Consider the following 14,977-nt stretch of genomic DNA (forward strand, 5'->3'; position numbering starts at 1 on the left):
TCAGAAGTATTTTATGATTGTACCATTATCAAAGAATTTGGAAAGTTTTTATTGTGTGGATCAGGATTTATATACCAAATATCATTTCCAATACATCTTTCTTGGAAATCAGGAATATGGTGATCTGATTAATTTCACCTTTCTGGTCTCAAAATATAAAATTTATGTCATACAGTGCTTATAAAAATAATTTTGAAAACATATAATACGTAACATTTTTCTTCATGAAAAAGTGTACCCTTCTTTTAAACCTGCTGCCCAAATGTTTATAGGCTTATAGAATACCATAGTCAAACTTGCATCTACTATCCAGTGTGCTATTTTATGAATCACTTCCCAATATGAGTAACACCCAATTTTTCTTGATACATGTCTCTAAATGTAGGTGTGTGTTTGCAAGACATTTATTCGCATTTATATTTTATAATACAGATGGTGCAAATTCCAATTATGCAGTTTCTGCAAAACTGTGATAAATCAGTTTGTTTTATGTAGTCCTAATAAAAAATTTCCAATGAACAAAAAGTCTATAATAAAGTTTTGCTTAAAAATGTCAGTATAAAAATCAAATAAAGGTAAATTGATAATTTAAATTGCAAACAAACCAAATCAATATATCTAAATAAACAAATAACATGCCTTTCAATTTCCTTTTTCTACATCATGTGATTTCTGTGTAATTAGACAGATACAGATATATGGATGGACAGCAGCAAGCCAATGTTGCAGGATGGGCACAAAAAAAGTGGTAAAGATAAAGCATGCATATCTGTACTGTATGGTCACTATGTAGTATGACAGAATTTGTAAAGATCTCAATGAGTAGCTTTAGGTTAGATCTCAATTAGTAGCTTTAGGTTAGATCTCAATTAGTAGCTTTAGGTTAGATCACAAGAAGTAGCTTTAGGTTAGATCTCAAGGAGTAGCTTTAGGTTAGATCTCAAGGAGTAGCTTTAGGTTATATCTCAAGGAGTAGCTTTAGGTTAGATCTCAAGGAGTAGCTTTAGGTTAGGTCACAATGAGTAGCTTTAGGTTAGATCACAACGAGTAGCTTTAGGTTAGATCTCAAGGAGTAGCTTTAGGTTAGATCACAACGAGTAGCTTTAGGTTAGATCTCAACGAGTAGCTTTAGGTTAGATCACAACGAGTAGCTTTAGGTTAGATCTCAAGGAGTAACTTTATCACAACGAGTAGCTTTAGGTTAGATCACAACAAGTAGCTTTAGGTTAGATCTCAATGAGTAGCTTTAGGTTAGATCTCAAGGAGTAACTTTATCACAACAAGTAGCTTTAGGTTAGATCACAACGAGTAGCTTTAGGTTAGATCTCAACGAGTAGCTTTAGGTTAGATCACAACGAGTAGCTTTAGGTTAGATCTCAATGAGTAGCTTTAGGTTAGATCTCAATAGTAGCTTTAGGTTAGATCACAACGAGTAGCTTTAGGTTAGATCTCAATGAGTAGCTTTAGGTTAGATCTCAATAGTAGCTTTAGGTTACGTCACAATGAGTAGCTTTAGGTTAGATCTCAATGAGTAGCTTTAGGTTACGTCACAATGAGTAGCTTTAGGTTAGATCTCAATGAGTAGCTTTAGGTTAGATCTCAATGAGTAGCTTTAGGTTAGATCTCAATAAGTAGCTTTAGGTTAGATCACAATGAGTAACTTTAGGTTAGATCACAATGAGTAGCTTTAGATCTGATCTCAATGAGTAGCTTTAGGTTAGTAACACATTGAGGGAAAGCCTAAATCACCTGATATGCAATATGAAGTCATCTATATCAAGATTTACATCTAACTGTGTTTCTAAAACTAAACAGAGTGTAAAAAACACCACAACACAAATGATTGTGGCATTCTGCCTGGTATATCAATTGAGAAGAAACTATCGGATCTGTTGACCCTTTTTAAAAGAAAAGATGATGGTTCTCAACAAGTGTCTAACCTCAAACCAGCTCTCCTTTATTTTTAACTTTAAAAATGATCAAAGTAGGAATGCTGTATTTTCTTCATATTTGCTGAATTAATATTTGCATACATCCTCATATTAAGTATACTTACTGATCTATTTGGAGCTGAACCCAAACCATTATGTGTACTGGTACCCACGGCACCACCCTAAAAAAGAAGAGAAATAATAATAGTATGTGTACTGGTACCCACGGCACCACCCTAAAAAAGAAGAGAAATAATAATAGTATGTGTACTGGTACCCACGGCACCACCCTAAAAAAGAAGAGAAATAATAATAGTATGTGTACTGGTACCTACAGCACCACTCTAAAAAAGACGAGAAATAATAATAGAACAAACTAAAATTTCATCTGCAGAAAAACATGACATGTTTTCCATTTTCTACACACACACCCATCTCAATGACAGACAGTTGTTAATTTGATACAATCAGTGTACTGCAAGAAATGCAGTAATACTTATCACAAAATGTAGGGCATATGTTGAGATGGATACAAAGTGGAACCTTGCTAATATGACCACTCATAGAACTTACAAAACTAGTCATTATTAGAGGCCTTAGTAATAAAGTGTATCGAATACTGAAAAATAGTTATTTAGTTCTGAATTTTTCAATGTTTTAGTTTGGTTGTATTCAACCCAAAATGGCTTTTGCACTGGGTTTTTTGTCTGTAGTTTTTTCCTGGGCTTTTATTTAATCAATTTGAAAATCCAGAAACTGAAAATATTTCAGATGCAATAGCAGTGAAAGTTAAAGCATATTTGAAAAGTAAGTAAAATGTATAGCAGTATTAAATATAAAGTGACAATTTTTCTCTGCATAGCAGAAATATACCTGTGACGAGTCCCCTGTATCAAGTTTCCGTTTCTTTCTTGGACCTATTGCTGCCAACGCTGCCAAGTTTGCATCTCTCTGCCGCACTTCTTCCAGTTCAGCTTGCTGGAGCTATAAAGAAAATTTGAGCATTTAGGATGCATCTGCATATACTCTCTATTCAGTGACAGTATAGCAAAAACTTGACAGCTAAGTTTAAACAAGTCCAACACTCACTTATTATATTACTTATGCTAGTACCCAAGCTATACCCCACACATATTACATATCAAAGGAATAAAACTATAAAGTTCTATCAATCATGCTTTAATAGCCTTATTACTGGAAGATTCTATAAAAGCACTTTCATTTGGCAGAGGCACATGCAGTTTTTAATGCCTACACTCCTCTGATTGATTGATGGCCAATGCTTCACTAAAACATCTTGGATTGTCTTGAAACCCCATATTATTTCTACTAAGATTTATCATAATGCATCTATAATCTCATCAATTACCTACATGTAAAACAAGCCAACAAATTATCCCTTACCTCATCAATACGATATTAAAGCCAGTGACTTTCTCAACAGCAAAGTGCACATCTAGATTACTAGTGTGATAGATATATCAAGTATCACTGAGATATATTCAACTGTTATGGAGTTCTGCTCCAGAATCAAAAGTATGAATGATGGATGGATAGGATAGACTACTAATGAAAGTACCATTCACTCTCAGTTTATATTACTCGCACTAGTATGCTATGGTATAGACTCTCATTTCATACATCACTTAGGATACACCTAGTTTCCTTGGTAAAATAAGGCACCTTAACATTCTTGATGTGTACGAAGTTTGGTTAAAATATCCTGAACAGAGTTATGCACTGGAAACGAAACCATGGAGAAAAAAAAACAGAGCAAATGAAATGGACAGAGCAATAGATATACCTCCTCCCCTATCATATATTACATACGGGAGGTGGGGGGGAGATGAAATTTTTTTCCAGAAAGACAAAATCATCTACATGCCTTGCCAAAATGTCTTCTAGGAGAAAAAATAGTTTTGTAAAGAATTTATATATAGGAAGTTTGTTTTTACAAAGTATACAGGAAAGTGATAGGCAGAATGGACTTTTGCTCCATAAACAAAATTTGTTCGTGAACAAAAGTTTCATTTTTTCCTAGAATCACAATGACCTGGAAATTAAAGTGTGGATAATGGATGGATGGATTGACAGAAAAATTTACAACACAAAAATTAAACTTGATAATTGTGAAAAGCAAATTGCACATTCAAAGTATGAAAATCACAGTGGTCCAAGGTCTGTAACCATGTTATTATCAAGACTGAAGACTTGGGACAAACGAAGGAAGACCTAGTTTAATTTAAATTTAAATTTCATGAGACATCTTGAATAATTTTGGAGTTATGATCCAGAAATTAAAGGCTGAATGGTGAATAGATGAAGGAATGAATGAATGAGCAAAGAGACTTTAAAAAATTTGTAAGCTGTAGAATTGTGTTCAAGAAAGATCACTTTAACAAAATTTTTAGCTATGGTCTGGAAATTAAAAGAATATTGAATGCAGAAAATTCAAAGTATAAAGTGTGACCTCTATACAACTTGTTTGACATGCAATCATGTTTGGTTAAAATACCGTGACAAGTTTGAGAATTATGCACTTGTAATGTGACTAGACTTTGTATTATAATAAAAGGAAGTCTGTTTCACTGGCATTTTAAGAATTATCCCCAGCATTATTACAAATTAATCATGCTTATTTTTTCATTAACCATTTAAAAAATCTGAATGAAACTTGACAATAGCATATGAGGACAAGAATTTGTGACTAGATTGTCAGATTGGTTCTTTGTCTCTCCATGTTTGGGTATATTTATGTCTCCTTAACCATTGGAGCCATTTCAGGTATCTTCATAAAATTTGGTGTAACCCTTTTCGGTAACCTCATTATCTGCAGTTCTTTAAAAATCTTTAGTGTATGGTGGATGCACAAAAGCATTTCGGGTGGGCATTGCTACAGGTTGTCATTCACTGATGGCAAGCACCCAAATGATCCATACTGCAACCTCCTAATATTCTTGTTAAAACTTGATAAATTTAACTCATGATCAGTTCAGTTACAACTCAATTATGCAACTGTTTCGGGAATCAAGTTGTGGAGAGAAATTCCCAGGTTTTCCTGACTTTCATCAATACTTGCAAAATTCAAGAACTTTACATGGTTGGGAAAAAAAATTATCATTGCTCCCAACTTTTTCTCCAATTTCCCGTTAGTGTGGGATCCCTGAGTCACATTATCCTGACACCAGGTCAACCAGTCCTAACACTAACCTCTTTATGCTGAGCGCCAAGCAAGGCAGCTATTAGTATCATTTTTGTACGTTTTTGGTATGACTCAGCCTGGAATCAAACTCATGACCTCCCACATCCAAGGCAGACACTCTAACCACTAGGCCACTGGAGCAGTCCCTAATAAATATGTTACTTCTAATGATAATGATCCAAATATTTAATCCACAATCACAGACAAAATATCAGCTATGTATAAATAGTTTACACAAAATAAAAGTTATTGGCTAGATACATCAACTTGATTTTTGAGAAGGTCAAGTAGAAAATACAATTTTAACTTATAAATTATAAACATGGAGAAAAAAATTAACAAATACAAATTAAGTATACAAACATGTGAAAAATAAGTAGAGTAGAATGGTTGGTACATATTGTTTTTAAATACCATTATTTTTTCCAGCGTGTGTTAGTTAACACATTTTAAATCTAAAGATACCAATTCAGAGGTGAAAGACATGATATGGTTACAGGGTCAAATCCATTAACATTGCGTAGTTCAGGTTGCAAGAACCTGTGATATTTTCCTTTTTGACTTTCAACATGATGCATACAAGCCTTATTTTGTTTCAGGTCTCTTTTGCTGGCAATGGAATTGAACATGGAAAACAACCTGTAACATTCATATACATAAAGTTATCCAACAGAGGTATTACACTGCTATTGCTTTTGTTCGTAAGATTCTGCATATAAACTTGAAGTACTTACCCTCATTTATTTTTACTAGCTAATAAAATTGTAGCAAAAGGTAACAAAATCTTACCTCTTTGGCTTTCTGTTTTAATTTTAACTGTTCTGGGTCTTCATGTTTTGAACGACTCTGAAATAGTGAAATAGTAACAAAAATGTAGCATTTCAAGACAGATGACCAAATAAATGTAGACATCCAAGTGAATTCAAAAGGCAATGTGCAATAAGGCAGTTCACATATCAAATAGTAATAAAGCCATAAGCAATTGATACAGCACAAAAGACCTTACTTAGTACTATTTGATTGTCGGGGCTTAAAGAGAAAGTCCTGTTCCAATTGTAGAGATGATAGGCTTTCAGGAGCCATAACTCTTCTAACTGATGACAAAGAATGCTGGAAATCCAACACAAAGTCTCTTCAATATAAAGATGCATGATACTTAAGGATGAAATCAAATATTCCTTAATGCTGCAGAAAGAAAAGTCAGGTGGATAAGCAATCTGGAGTCTATCTCTTAATGTGATAATTTGGAACGCTTGAAATTAACATCACTGCAGGTCTCATCAATAGCTGCATTACAAAGTTTTGAGAAGCTTAGTAAAATTATCCTGTGGAAAACAAAGTCAGAAGGATGTGCAATCAGAGTCCCTGAAGCCTCCACATATTATGCAATGCTGGAAATCAAACTCATTAGTAAAGTTCTGTTGTGGAACCAAAGTCAAGAGAATGGTCAATCAGGAACCATAACTCCTGTAAAAATGGAAACCAACTCACTCAAGGTCTCATTGATGCAAAGCAGCAAATCAAATTTGCTGAAATCCAACTTAGCTTAAAAACATCATGTTGTGGTAACCAAAGTAAAGATGAGCAACAATCAGAAGCCATACTGCCTGCAAATGATAAAGTAGAACACTGCTAACTGAACTGATCTGAGGACTCATTACTATAAAGCAGTATGCTAAATTCAGTTCAATTGAACAGAGTTAAGTAAAGTCATAACTCCTGTAAATGAAGTGCATTGCTTGAAATCGAATTCATTCAGTTTTTTCTCAATCTGAAACCAAAAGTGACAAGTACAATTCTAATAAGACTAAAACAATAATATGTGCATGCAAGTTTATGTTCAATGTTCAAACCAAACTGCATCAGAATATGTAAAATGGTTCTTGAGTTCTTCTAGTGGTAATGAACATTTCATGTGAACAAATCCTTGTCATGGGCCATACCTCTATCCCCAATGGTGATGACAAGATAAAACCCATAAATGGCATCATCTATGTTGTTCAGACAATGTACACATCAAATTGAAACAGAAAATGTTGAATGGTTCACAGCTATAATGGGTTAAAGGATTTGCTATAGTCAAAATTTACTTTTAAAAATGTATTAACTCTCTCAAACCTGTAACTGGAAAGCTAAAACCTTTATGAACACCTACATGAAACAGGCAAATGTCATCTATTGATTTGTAATGGTTGTCCCTTGCTTTGGATTGAAGTTATTGGTTTTGATCAGCCTAAACCCTTTTTCCAAATCATTATATTTACATTAATTACCACCATATGGTCGATATTGTGCTGGAACACTGTCATACCCTAATACATATATATTGATTTTAATCTGATATCTACATTTTAAAGGGATCATACAGTTCCTAATTAGAATATATATTTATTACATCTATTATGAAGATGCTGAATGTTTACAAAACTTGTGAAAATTTGCAAATTATATCAAGCCGAAGTTTGCTCCTTTGCATCAAAAAACATAATCAAAGTGTCTTGCTCGTTCTTGTTAATGTGACATTTCTATGGTTTTGAGAACATTCTTTCTTTCAGTAAAAACTAGACTATTTTACATTACAACAACCAAGGGAAACAAGACTTACTTTTGCTGCCCTTCGTAACATTTCCTTTTCTTGTTCTTCATGCCTCTTCTTCTCTAAATGATCTAATTCTTCTAGGAACTTTAGCTGAGCTCTTACATCACTGGAAGGCTCAAATTTGTCATTTATCTGGAATGAAATTTGGATGCTGATTGAAACACTTTCTGCTGAAATTTACTGTTTCTGTCTTTCAAACCTTCTTTATAGCAACTCTGACTGCATATTCAGAATATTCATATAAAATGTAAATCAGACCTAAACCAACAATTTCTTCCTGAAGATGATATAAATTTTACTCCAAGTTAGTCAAACCTGTCTACAGCAGCCACCCATGAGAAAAGGAAATAGTGGCTTTTATAGACAGGTGACCTCTGAAGGCAGGAACAACTCTCAAACTTGGTTCATGACAAATGCATGTACCATGCACCAAATAGTATCAGAAACAGTAGTATTATCAATATTATTGTTTCACATGTATTATTATTATCATCAGTAGTGTGTTATCGAGGTACAAGTATTTGGTTTAGCTATTTAGCAACAATCAAGAAAACTACATCTGTGTACATGCACTAATTTATCTCCTCTCTCATGCATACTTCTATCTCATTATCAGTATAAATAACTCCGAAATAAAATTAATAGCTGACAGCCTATCTGTCATTTGTAAGGCATGAAAAGTATTGTTCACACTTTAGACGATTGATTAACCTGTTGCTCAAACTTGCCAAGATCAAAAGAGTCGGCTCTTGTTTGTGACCTTTTATGATTAGTCAATAAAAATAATCTTCCAAGGGCTATTGTTAGTGGCATCTAAAATGTTAATCAGTGTTTCCTCGAACCCTTCTCACCCCATTTTTGATATTTGGACATTTATGTTGGGGTGTAGGGACAGAGTCAATTGCCTATAAAAAATTTGGAATTTGCCACCACAAAGACAGATTCACCAGGCAAAGAACATATCTCAATGCAGTAGTCATGTGATACAAGAAAACCATCATTGACACATGCTCCATTCATAATGAATCTGATTTTTCTGGTCCTTGTTATCTGAATAAGTATGTTTGAGAATTATGTCCTTTCATTCTTTTAAAAACAATATGTGACTTTCATTATTAGAATTTTTGTGTAACAACATTGGAAAGGGGTTTATTATTGATTTATTGTTGACTACATGATAATGTTGGTTGCAAAATTTATGTAGTCATGTGACTAGCAATGCAAATGGTGATTGTGTCAAATTTCATTAACGTTGAGTTTCATCTTGTCTGTGAGCAGATTAAAGACAGAATGATTAAATACTTGCAAATTCTCATAAACTGAATCATTTTCCTATTGATTTCATGTAGATCTGACTCACTGTAACATTGTTAAAGCTTTCTAGGTCCAGTGGTATGCAACTACCCTATGCCACCATCGTATGGTGTCTTCAAATTCCAATTTTTCTATAGGTAATTTACTCTGACCCTACACCCCAACATAAATGTCTAAGTATCACAAATGGAGCAGGAAGGGTCAGAGAAAGACTTGAATTACTAAACTGTAAGGGATATCACTAGTGCAGTATACCTCTTGCAAGGTTAAAAACCAATTTGTTGACTCTTATCAGTTTCACTGGATTACAAAGTACAATTGAACATACATTGTATAAACATCAATTCAAGAAATATATCTTTATATATATGATGCCTTTGCTTTTCAAATAAATGAAATAATCTGCACACTTAGAATGGTTACTGCCAATACACCCCAGTGACCACAAAGGCAGGTGATCACTGATTACATGACATTTATAGGAAATCTGCCAAGGCACATTAGAACGCTCCTTGTGACCGAGTGACCATTGAACTCTGGTTACTGTTTGATTGTATGTTTACATGAAAAACAAAACTTGGAAAAGTTCAGGTTAAAAAGCCACAAGTGTACATTTATTATTTAAGCTATGGGATGAACAAATTAAATCATATGGTCTTGTTTGCAGCAATTATTATGACCCCCTACAACCATGAATTGGTTTTTCTTGAAACAATGAATCACTCTGATTCTTTGACACTCCCCATGAGTAGGTTAGATGATAATGCACTGATGTTGTTAAGATATTTTTTTTTTTTGGGGGGGAGGTCTTATTTTAATTAAATCATATCTACATGCTAAAATTACTTTTACCTCACCCCACCCTCAAGCTACATTTTAGTATAAGTAATTCAACCTGCTACTGTTGCATTGCTGAATTTACCTGGCAAGAGGGAGTTTGATGGCCTCAAACAAAAACTGGTAAAAGAAAAACATGCACTTATGGTAGGACCATTCACTGCTTTAAGCTGGGAGATGACAAAGTCACATATTGTGCTGTCACAATTGTTCCCATTGAGTAAATGCCTTTGAGGTACTGCACCAAAACTGAGGATAAATGGATTAATCAATAGTGTGAAATTAACAGAAGACAGTTCTCATGTCATCCAAAGAGGTGAGAATCAAGAGGGTTTGTGATTCAACAATAGCCCTTACCTTATGGACCATCAAAAGAAATTACCCACTAGGTGAGGAACTGATAAGCTCTTGTGATAGTAAGGACAGTCTCAATGGAAACGATGGCCACCAAAATATCAAAAGAACCCCTGCATGGTAGAAGGAGGCAATTCCAACCCTTCCTCCTTGCTTCATACGATGTCAAATAAACTTTTAAGGCAAGAAGCCTATCTTTCAAAGATACAATTGAGAATCTTGAACAGATATGAGTGAAACTGGGAAACTTAACATGAACTTGAGCTAGAGAAAGGCTGGTCAAAAAGAGAAACCAAATCAGCCACCCTCTTCTAAGGCACGAAGCTCACTCCTCTTCTTTGACACCATAAACACGAGGAAGACTGTCTTAAAGGTAAGGTTTACTTACGAAGCTTCACTCAAAAGGCTGTATGGGGATTTAAATAACACCCAAAGAATGCACAAAAGATTCCATCTAGGCATTAATCAGTGAGATAGCAGCCTCTAAATTTCAAAATACCAGATGAAATCAGAATACAGAAAAACTTTGGAGTCTTACAAAATGCTGCACCACAGCTCTTACTAGCAGAAAAAGATGGCTTCTTTTCCTCAAAAAAGAAGAGAAAAAGAATCTGCAAATCCCTTTAATGACAGAAAGCTTGAATCAAAGCATTTTACTATGGCACCTTTATGAAAAATTCACCACTAGAAAACTGGTCTGGGCAGATCTATCATTTGAGATGAAATGTGTCAAACATGAAGGTGTAAAATCTGCAGGTTGTTGTGTAAGAGAGACCCCATGTGTTGCAACAGCATTTCCACGCTATAAGATAACTTCCCAGGGTAAAGATGTTCCTAGATGTGGAGATTACAATTAGATGAAGAACTTTTAGACTTATTTTGAAAGGTGGTAAGGGGTAAGCATACAGATGGCTTTTTGAGCAAGACCATTTTCATTGAGGCCCAACTGAACCTTCGGAACAATGTACATGTTAAGTTTCATGGCTATCCTTCAAGTAGTTTCGGAGTAGCAACTACAAATGGATGGACTTAAGATGACATACAGTAGGCCATCCCTTAAACTCCTTTGGTCTATGTCCAACTCAAATAAAACATTACCCTACCAAAAAATACTGACCTGTTAACAACATGGATTCTTCACAGTAATTACCAAAAAAATGTAGCAAACTTACAATGACTAGTTTACTTCACAAAAATATTTACAGCTGCAAAGACCATTATGGCATCTAATACATATTTCTGTGCAAAATATAATAGACAATACCTTGTATATTTCACTCCTATGTTCTGCAATTGTAGATAATCTTTCTACAAAATATCGTAACCTCTCCTGTGTTGCATGTGAAACAATGTTTAGAACTTCTGTAGACACTTCGTCTATTCCTTTCTTTTTGGCTGCAAAGAAACAAATGATGATTTCTAATATTTTTCTCTCAAATGACTGGAAGTTTCAGATAGTTAATGGCATGTGTTAATATTTTTTAATTTAATTTGGTCAGTATATACGTACTGAGAGCTGGTTGTAAGGAGACTGTTCAGAATGATTAACTAAACTAAAAGTCCATGTGTACTCTGCAATGGTGAAATCCAAGTGTTGATTTTGGGCATAGATAACTGACTGTATCTGGTACTGATAAAACTGAGATCATTGCAGAATGCCAAAAAAAGAAAACCCAACAAAAGTGAAGGAATTTGGAATGTCTTGAAAAAAGCAGGTTGCCACAAAATGTAAAAGTTGTAACTGATGAATGATGGGATTTGACACCAATCCTTGGTTCTCACACTTTTCTGAAGATAAATTTCCAGGTCATTTCCAGGAAGAAATTACGTTTTTCAAGGTTCACATATGACCATTACTGAATGGAATTAGAGAACACTTTAGATTACAAAAAAAATGCATTTATTAAATCTAAAGATGTTTCTCTTTCAAGACTATCCAAAGCATCTAAGTCAAAAAAGATGATCATGTACAAAACCACAAAATGTATCACACGAAACAAGTTTGATTATATTCCTAGAAATAGGCTTGTAAAGTCATTTCAATGTACAGAATACAAATTCCAACTATGCTGACCTGCAATATGTTGCTACATGGAAACAACATAATGAACATAAATTGGTTTTGTTTCCTTTCAAACCTTTAATTCTATATAACTATATAACAATGTATATGCATGTTATACAAAGTAACATTTCCTATGACAGCATGAAAAAACAATGAACGCAAAGTATTAGAATCTCATCTTGCAAGGACGATTTGGTCCAAAATCCATCATTTCAGAAACATTTACAAAAGGGTTGATTTAAATTTTGACAGAAGACCTTCAAATTTATAATTGCTGTACTATAAAGAACTGAATTTTCTGTAAAATCAACTGGCCTTCTTGTAATTCGATAAACCAAACTTGTTTTGATACTAGCTCGTATCATCTTTTAGTTTACTACAAGGGAAGACAATTTACCCATTTCTCTGGCATTCAATTTAAGATCTGAAACCAATGCTTCCAGCCTCATGTTACTGTGTAATAGATTCTCACTGAATCTCAGCTCAGATTTGACATTTTGGACAACAAATTTGACATAAAACGAATAGCAGTCCGTTTTCTAATCTGGATTTCCTCCACATATTCCCACCCCATGCACATTTAGGTTGGGATGTGGGGTCAGAGAAATTGCATATTGAAAATTTGGAATTTGCCGCCACTGTGTCGTAGGCCTAGCGGCATATGGTAGTCACTTACTAACGGAACTAGCAAATTTAAACAATGTTATATCGACTCATACCTGCATGAAATCGATAGGAAAATGATTTATTTTCTCAGAAATAGCAAGTATTATAATCGTTATGTCTTTAATCCGTTCACAGCCTGGAACATATAGCATATATGAAACCGAATCCTGTATTCGCCATTTGCATTACTAGTCACATTCTTGGACATTTTTCTTCTTCTCAATTTCACATTATGGCAAATGTATCTCCCGCCATGTGACATACTCAAATCAACATGCAATGTCCAATAAACGTAACTGTGTTCCTTCCTGCTTTTATTCAGAACAATCTGAATATTTCTTTTATTATTCTGAACTAATTATTAAAACTTTTTTAAGAGGCATATTTTTTCCTTTCGTTTTTAACATGTATTGGTAGCTGGATGCCATTTTAAAAAAATTCAATAATCAACAATTTAATCATGCAAATGCTTCTCATGGAAAAATATGTGTATTTTGAAGTGTCTGAGGCAGAGATCTCGCTTTGATTTTAAAACTAGGAGTCCAGGACTCCCATTTTGGTAAAAATAGGAGTCCCACCATCAAAAGTTGCAGTCCCTTCTTTCCTACAGAATCAACACAGACGTGAGTGCATCTATTTTGAGATGGAGAGGTTTTCATAATGTAATCACTCACTTTAATATAGCTTCATTACAACAGTCCATTGACAGGATTGCAAATTTATGGTTTATTTATTTGTCTACGTCCTTGTAGTAATTTTAGGCAATGGTTAAATAGTATTCGATTTGCCGTTTTTTCCCCGTATTTTCGCAAATACATGTCAATTTGGAAAACAGCTTAGGCCTTAAAGCGCATCTCGTGAATTCCACAACATAGCATTGTCCCATATGTTTCTGACCTACATAATTTGCATTTTAAAGTCAAATCTTTAATAAAATAATACCTTGGCTTTGCTTTCAATGATTTGTATATTTTTCTGACAATATTTGCCCAATGATTTACCATGGCGAAGTCTGCCATTATTTCCTGTTAGGCCTACTGGTTCACTTACAGTTTCAAACAAATTTTATGACAAAATAGTGAACAAGAGGCAGTTAATGTATATCCAGATCACCGATTCTGATCTTAACACACATGTTTGTATGTTTTATCATCAAAGGATATCATGCAGGAAATTGATAGTTGCTACCTTACTCGGAAAAGGGTTAATGGTCAATAAGCTATCAAAACATATGCTTGTGAATGGGCAAGAGTTTGTTTGTCAATGTAATTGATATCAAAACTAGGCCTAGCTACTGATGTCTTGATGAACACATTTCGCTACAACACTAGAATTAACCAGGCTAAGGTGAGGGGCATTTAAAAAATGAGTATGGTCAGTCAATGTACCTCTTAAATAGCTCTTGTTTGTCCATCAGAGTGATACTGAATTTTGTCAATCCAAGTAATGACTTATTCCAAACACTACTTATTCCAATACACTCAGAAATGAACAATATAACGAAAGCTAAAGTTGTTTATTTGATGTACTTTTATAAATGACTGCATCTACATCTCTGGGTCTTTCCGAGTCAAAGCCTTTGAACTTGCCGCCCAGCTACTGCATCATGTTTTTTTAAAAGTACTCTTATAATGGCAACATGTATGTACATCAAGGGGTCTTTCAGTCACTGAATTCTGTCATTGTAAATATCAGCACAGCTAATTGATCAACACATTTTCCCACAAAGCAGGTGGCTGAAGCAGGACTGGCAAGCCTTTTAATTTTGCCGCACACTTATTACATGTGTACGGAGGACTCACGCCTCAGTGGTTTTCTGCATCCCAGATCAAAAATTGGCGTCCAAATACGCGTATTTAAGCGGTTTCCAAGATCTCTGTAAGGAACTACTATATAGTCAGTCTCGTTCTCTAATTACAACAAAGCTAAAGTGAAACCTGGATCCAAATAAAAAATGGATGAAAAAATTATCCGGATTTACTGCAACGATCATATTTCTGTAATTTTTC

The 14,977-nt window shown here is 34.4% G+C and overlaps 1 protein-coding gene across 3 annotated transcripts in view; it reads right to left on the reverse strand.

The window, feature by feature from the left end:
- Positions 1–14,977, reverse strand: part of LOC149787434 (transcription initiation factor TFIID subunit 4-like) — a 57,641-nt gene that overhangs the window by 7,772 nt on the left and 34,892 nt on the right. For all 3 annotated transcript variants that reach the window (XM_089978047.1, XM_089978045.1, XM_089978046.1), the window contains exons 9-13: positions 11,502–11,632; positions 7,739–7,864; positions 5,923–5,979; positions 2,805–2,915; positions 2,057–2,113 (exon numbers count right to left, since the gene is read on the reverse strand). In XM_089978047.1, the coding sequence (XP_089834173.1) occupies positions 2,057–2,113; positions 2,805–2,915; positions 5,923–5,979; positions 7,739–7,864; positions 11,502–11,632 (482 nt within the window). The remainder of the gene's footprint in view (positions 1–2,056; positions 2,114–2,804; positions 2,916–5,922; positions 5,980–7,738; positions 7,865–11,501; positions 11,633–14,977) is intronic.

This window comes from Sinohyriopsis cumingii, chromosome 12 (assembly GCF_028554795.1).
Source record: "Sinohyriopsis cumingii isolate HCF-2022 chromosome 12, ASM2855479v2, whole genome shotgun sequence".
Taxonomy (NCBI): Eukaryota; Metazoa; Mollusca; class Bivalvia; order Unionida; family Unionidae; genus Sinohyriopsis; species Sinohyriopsis cumingii.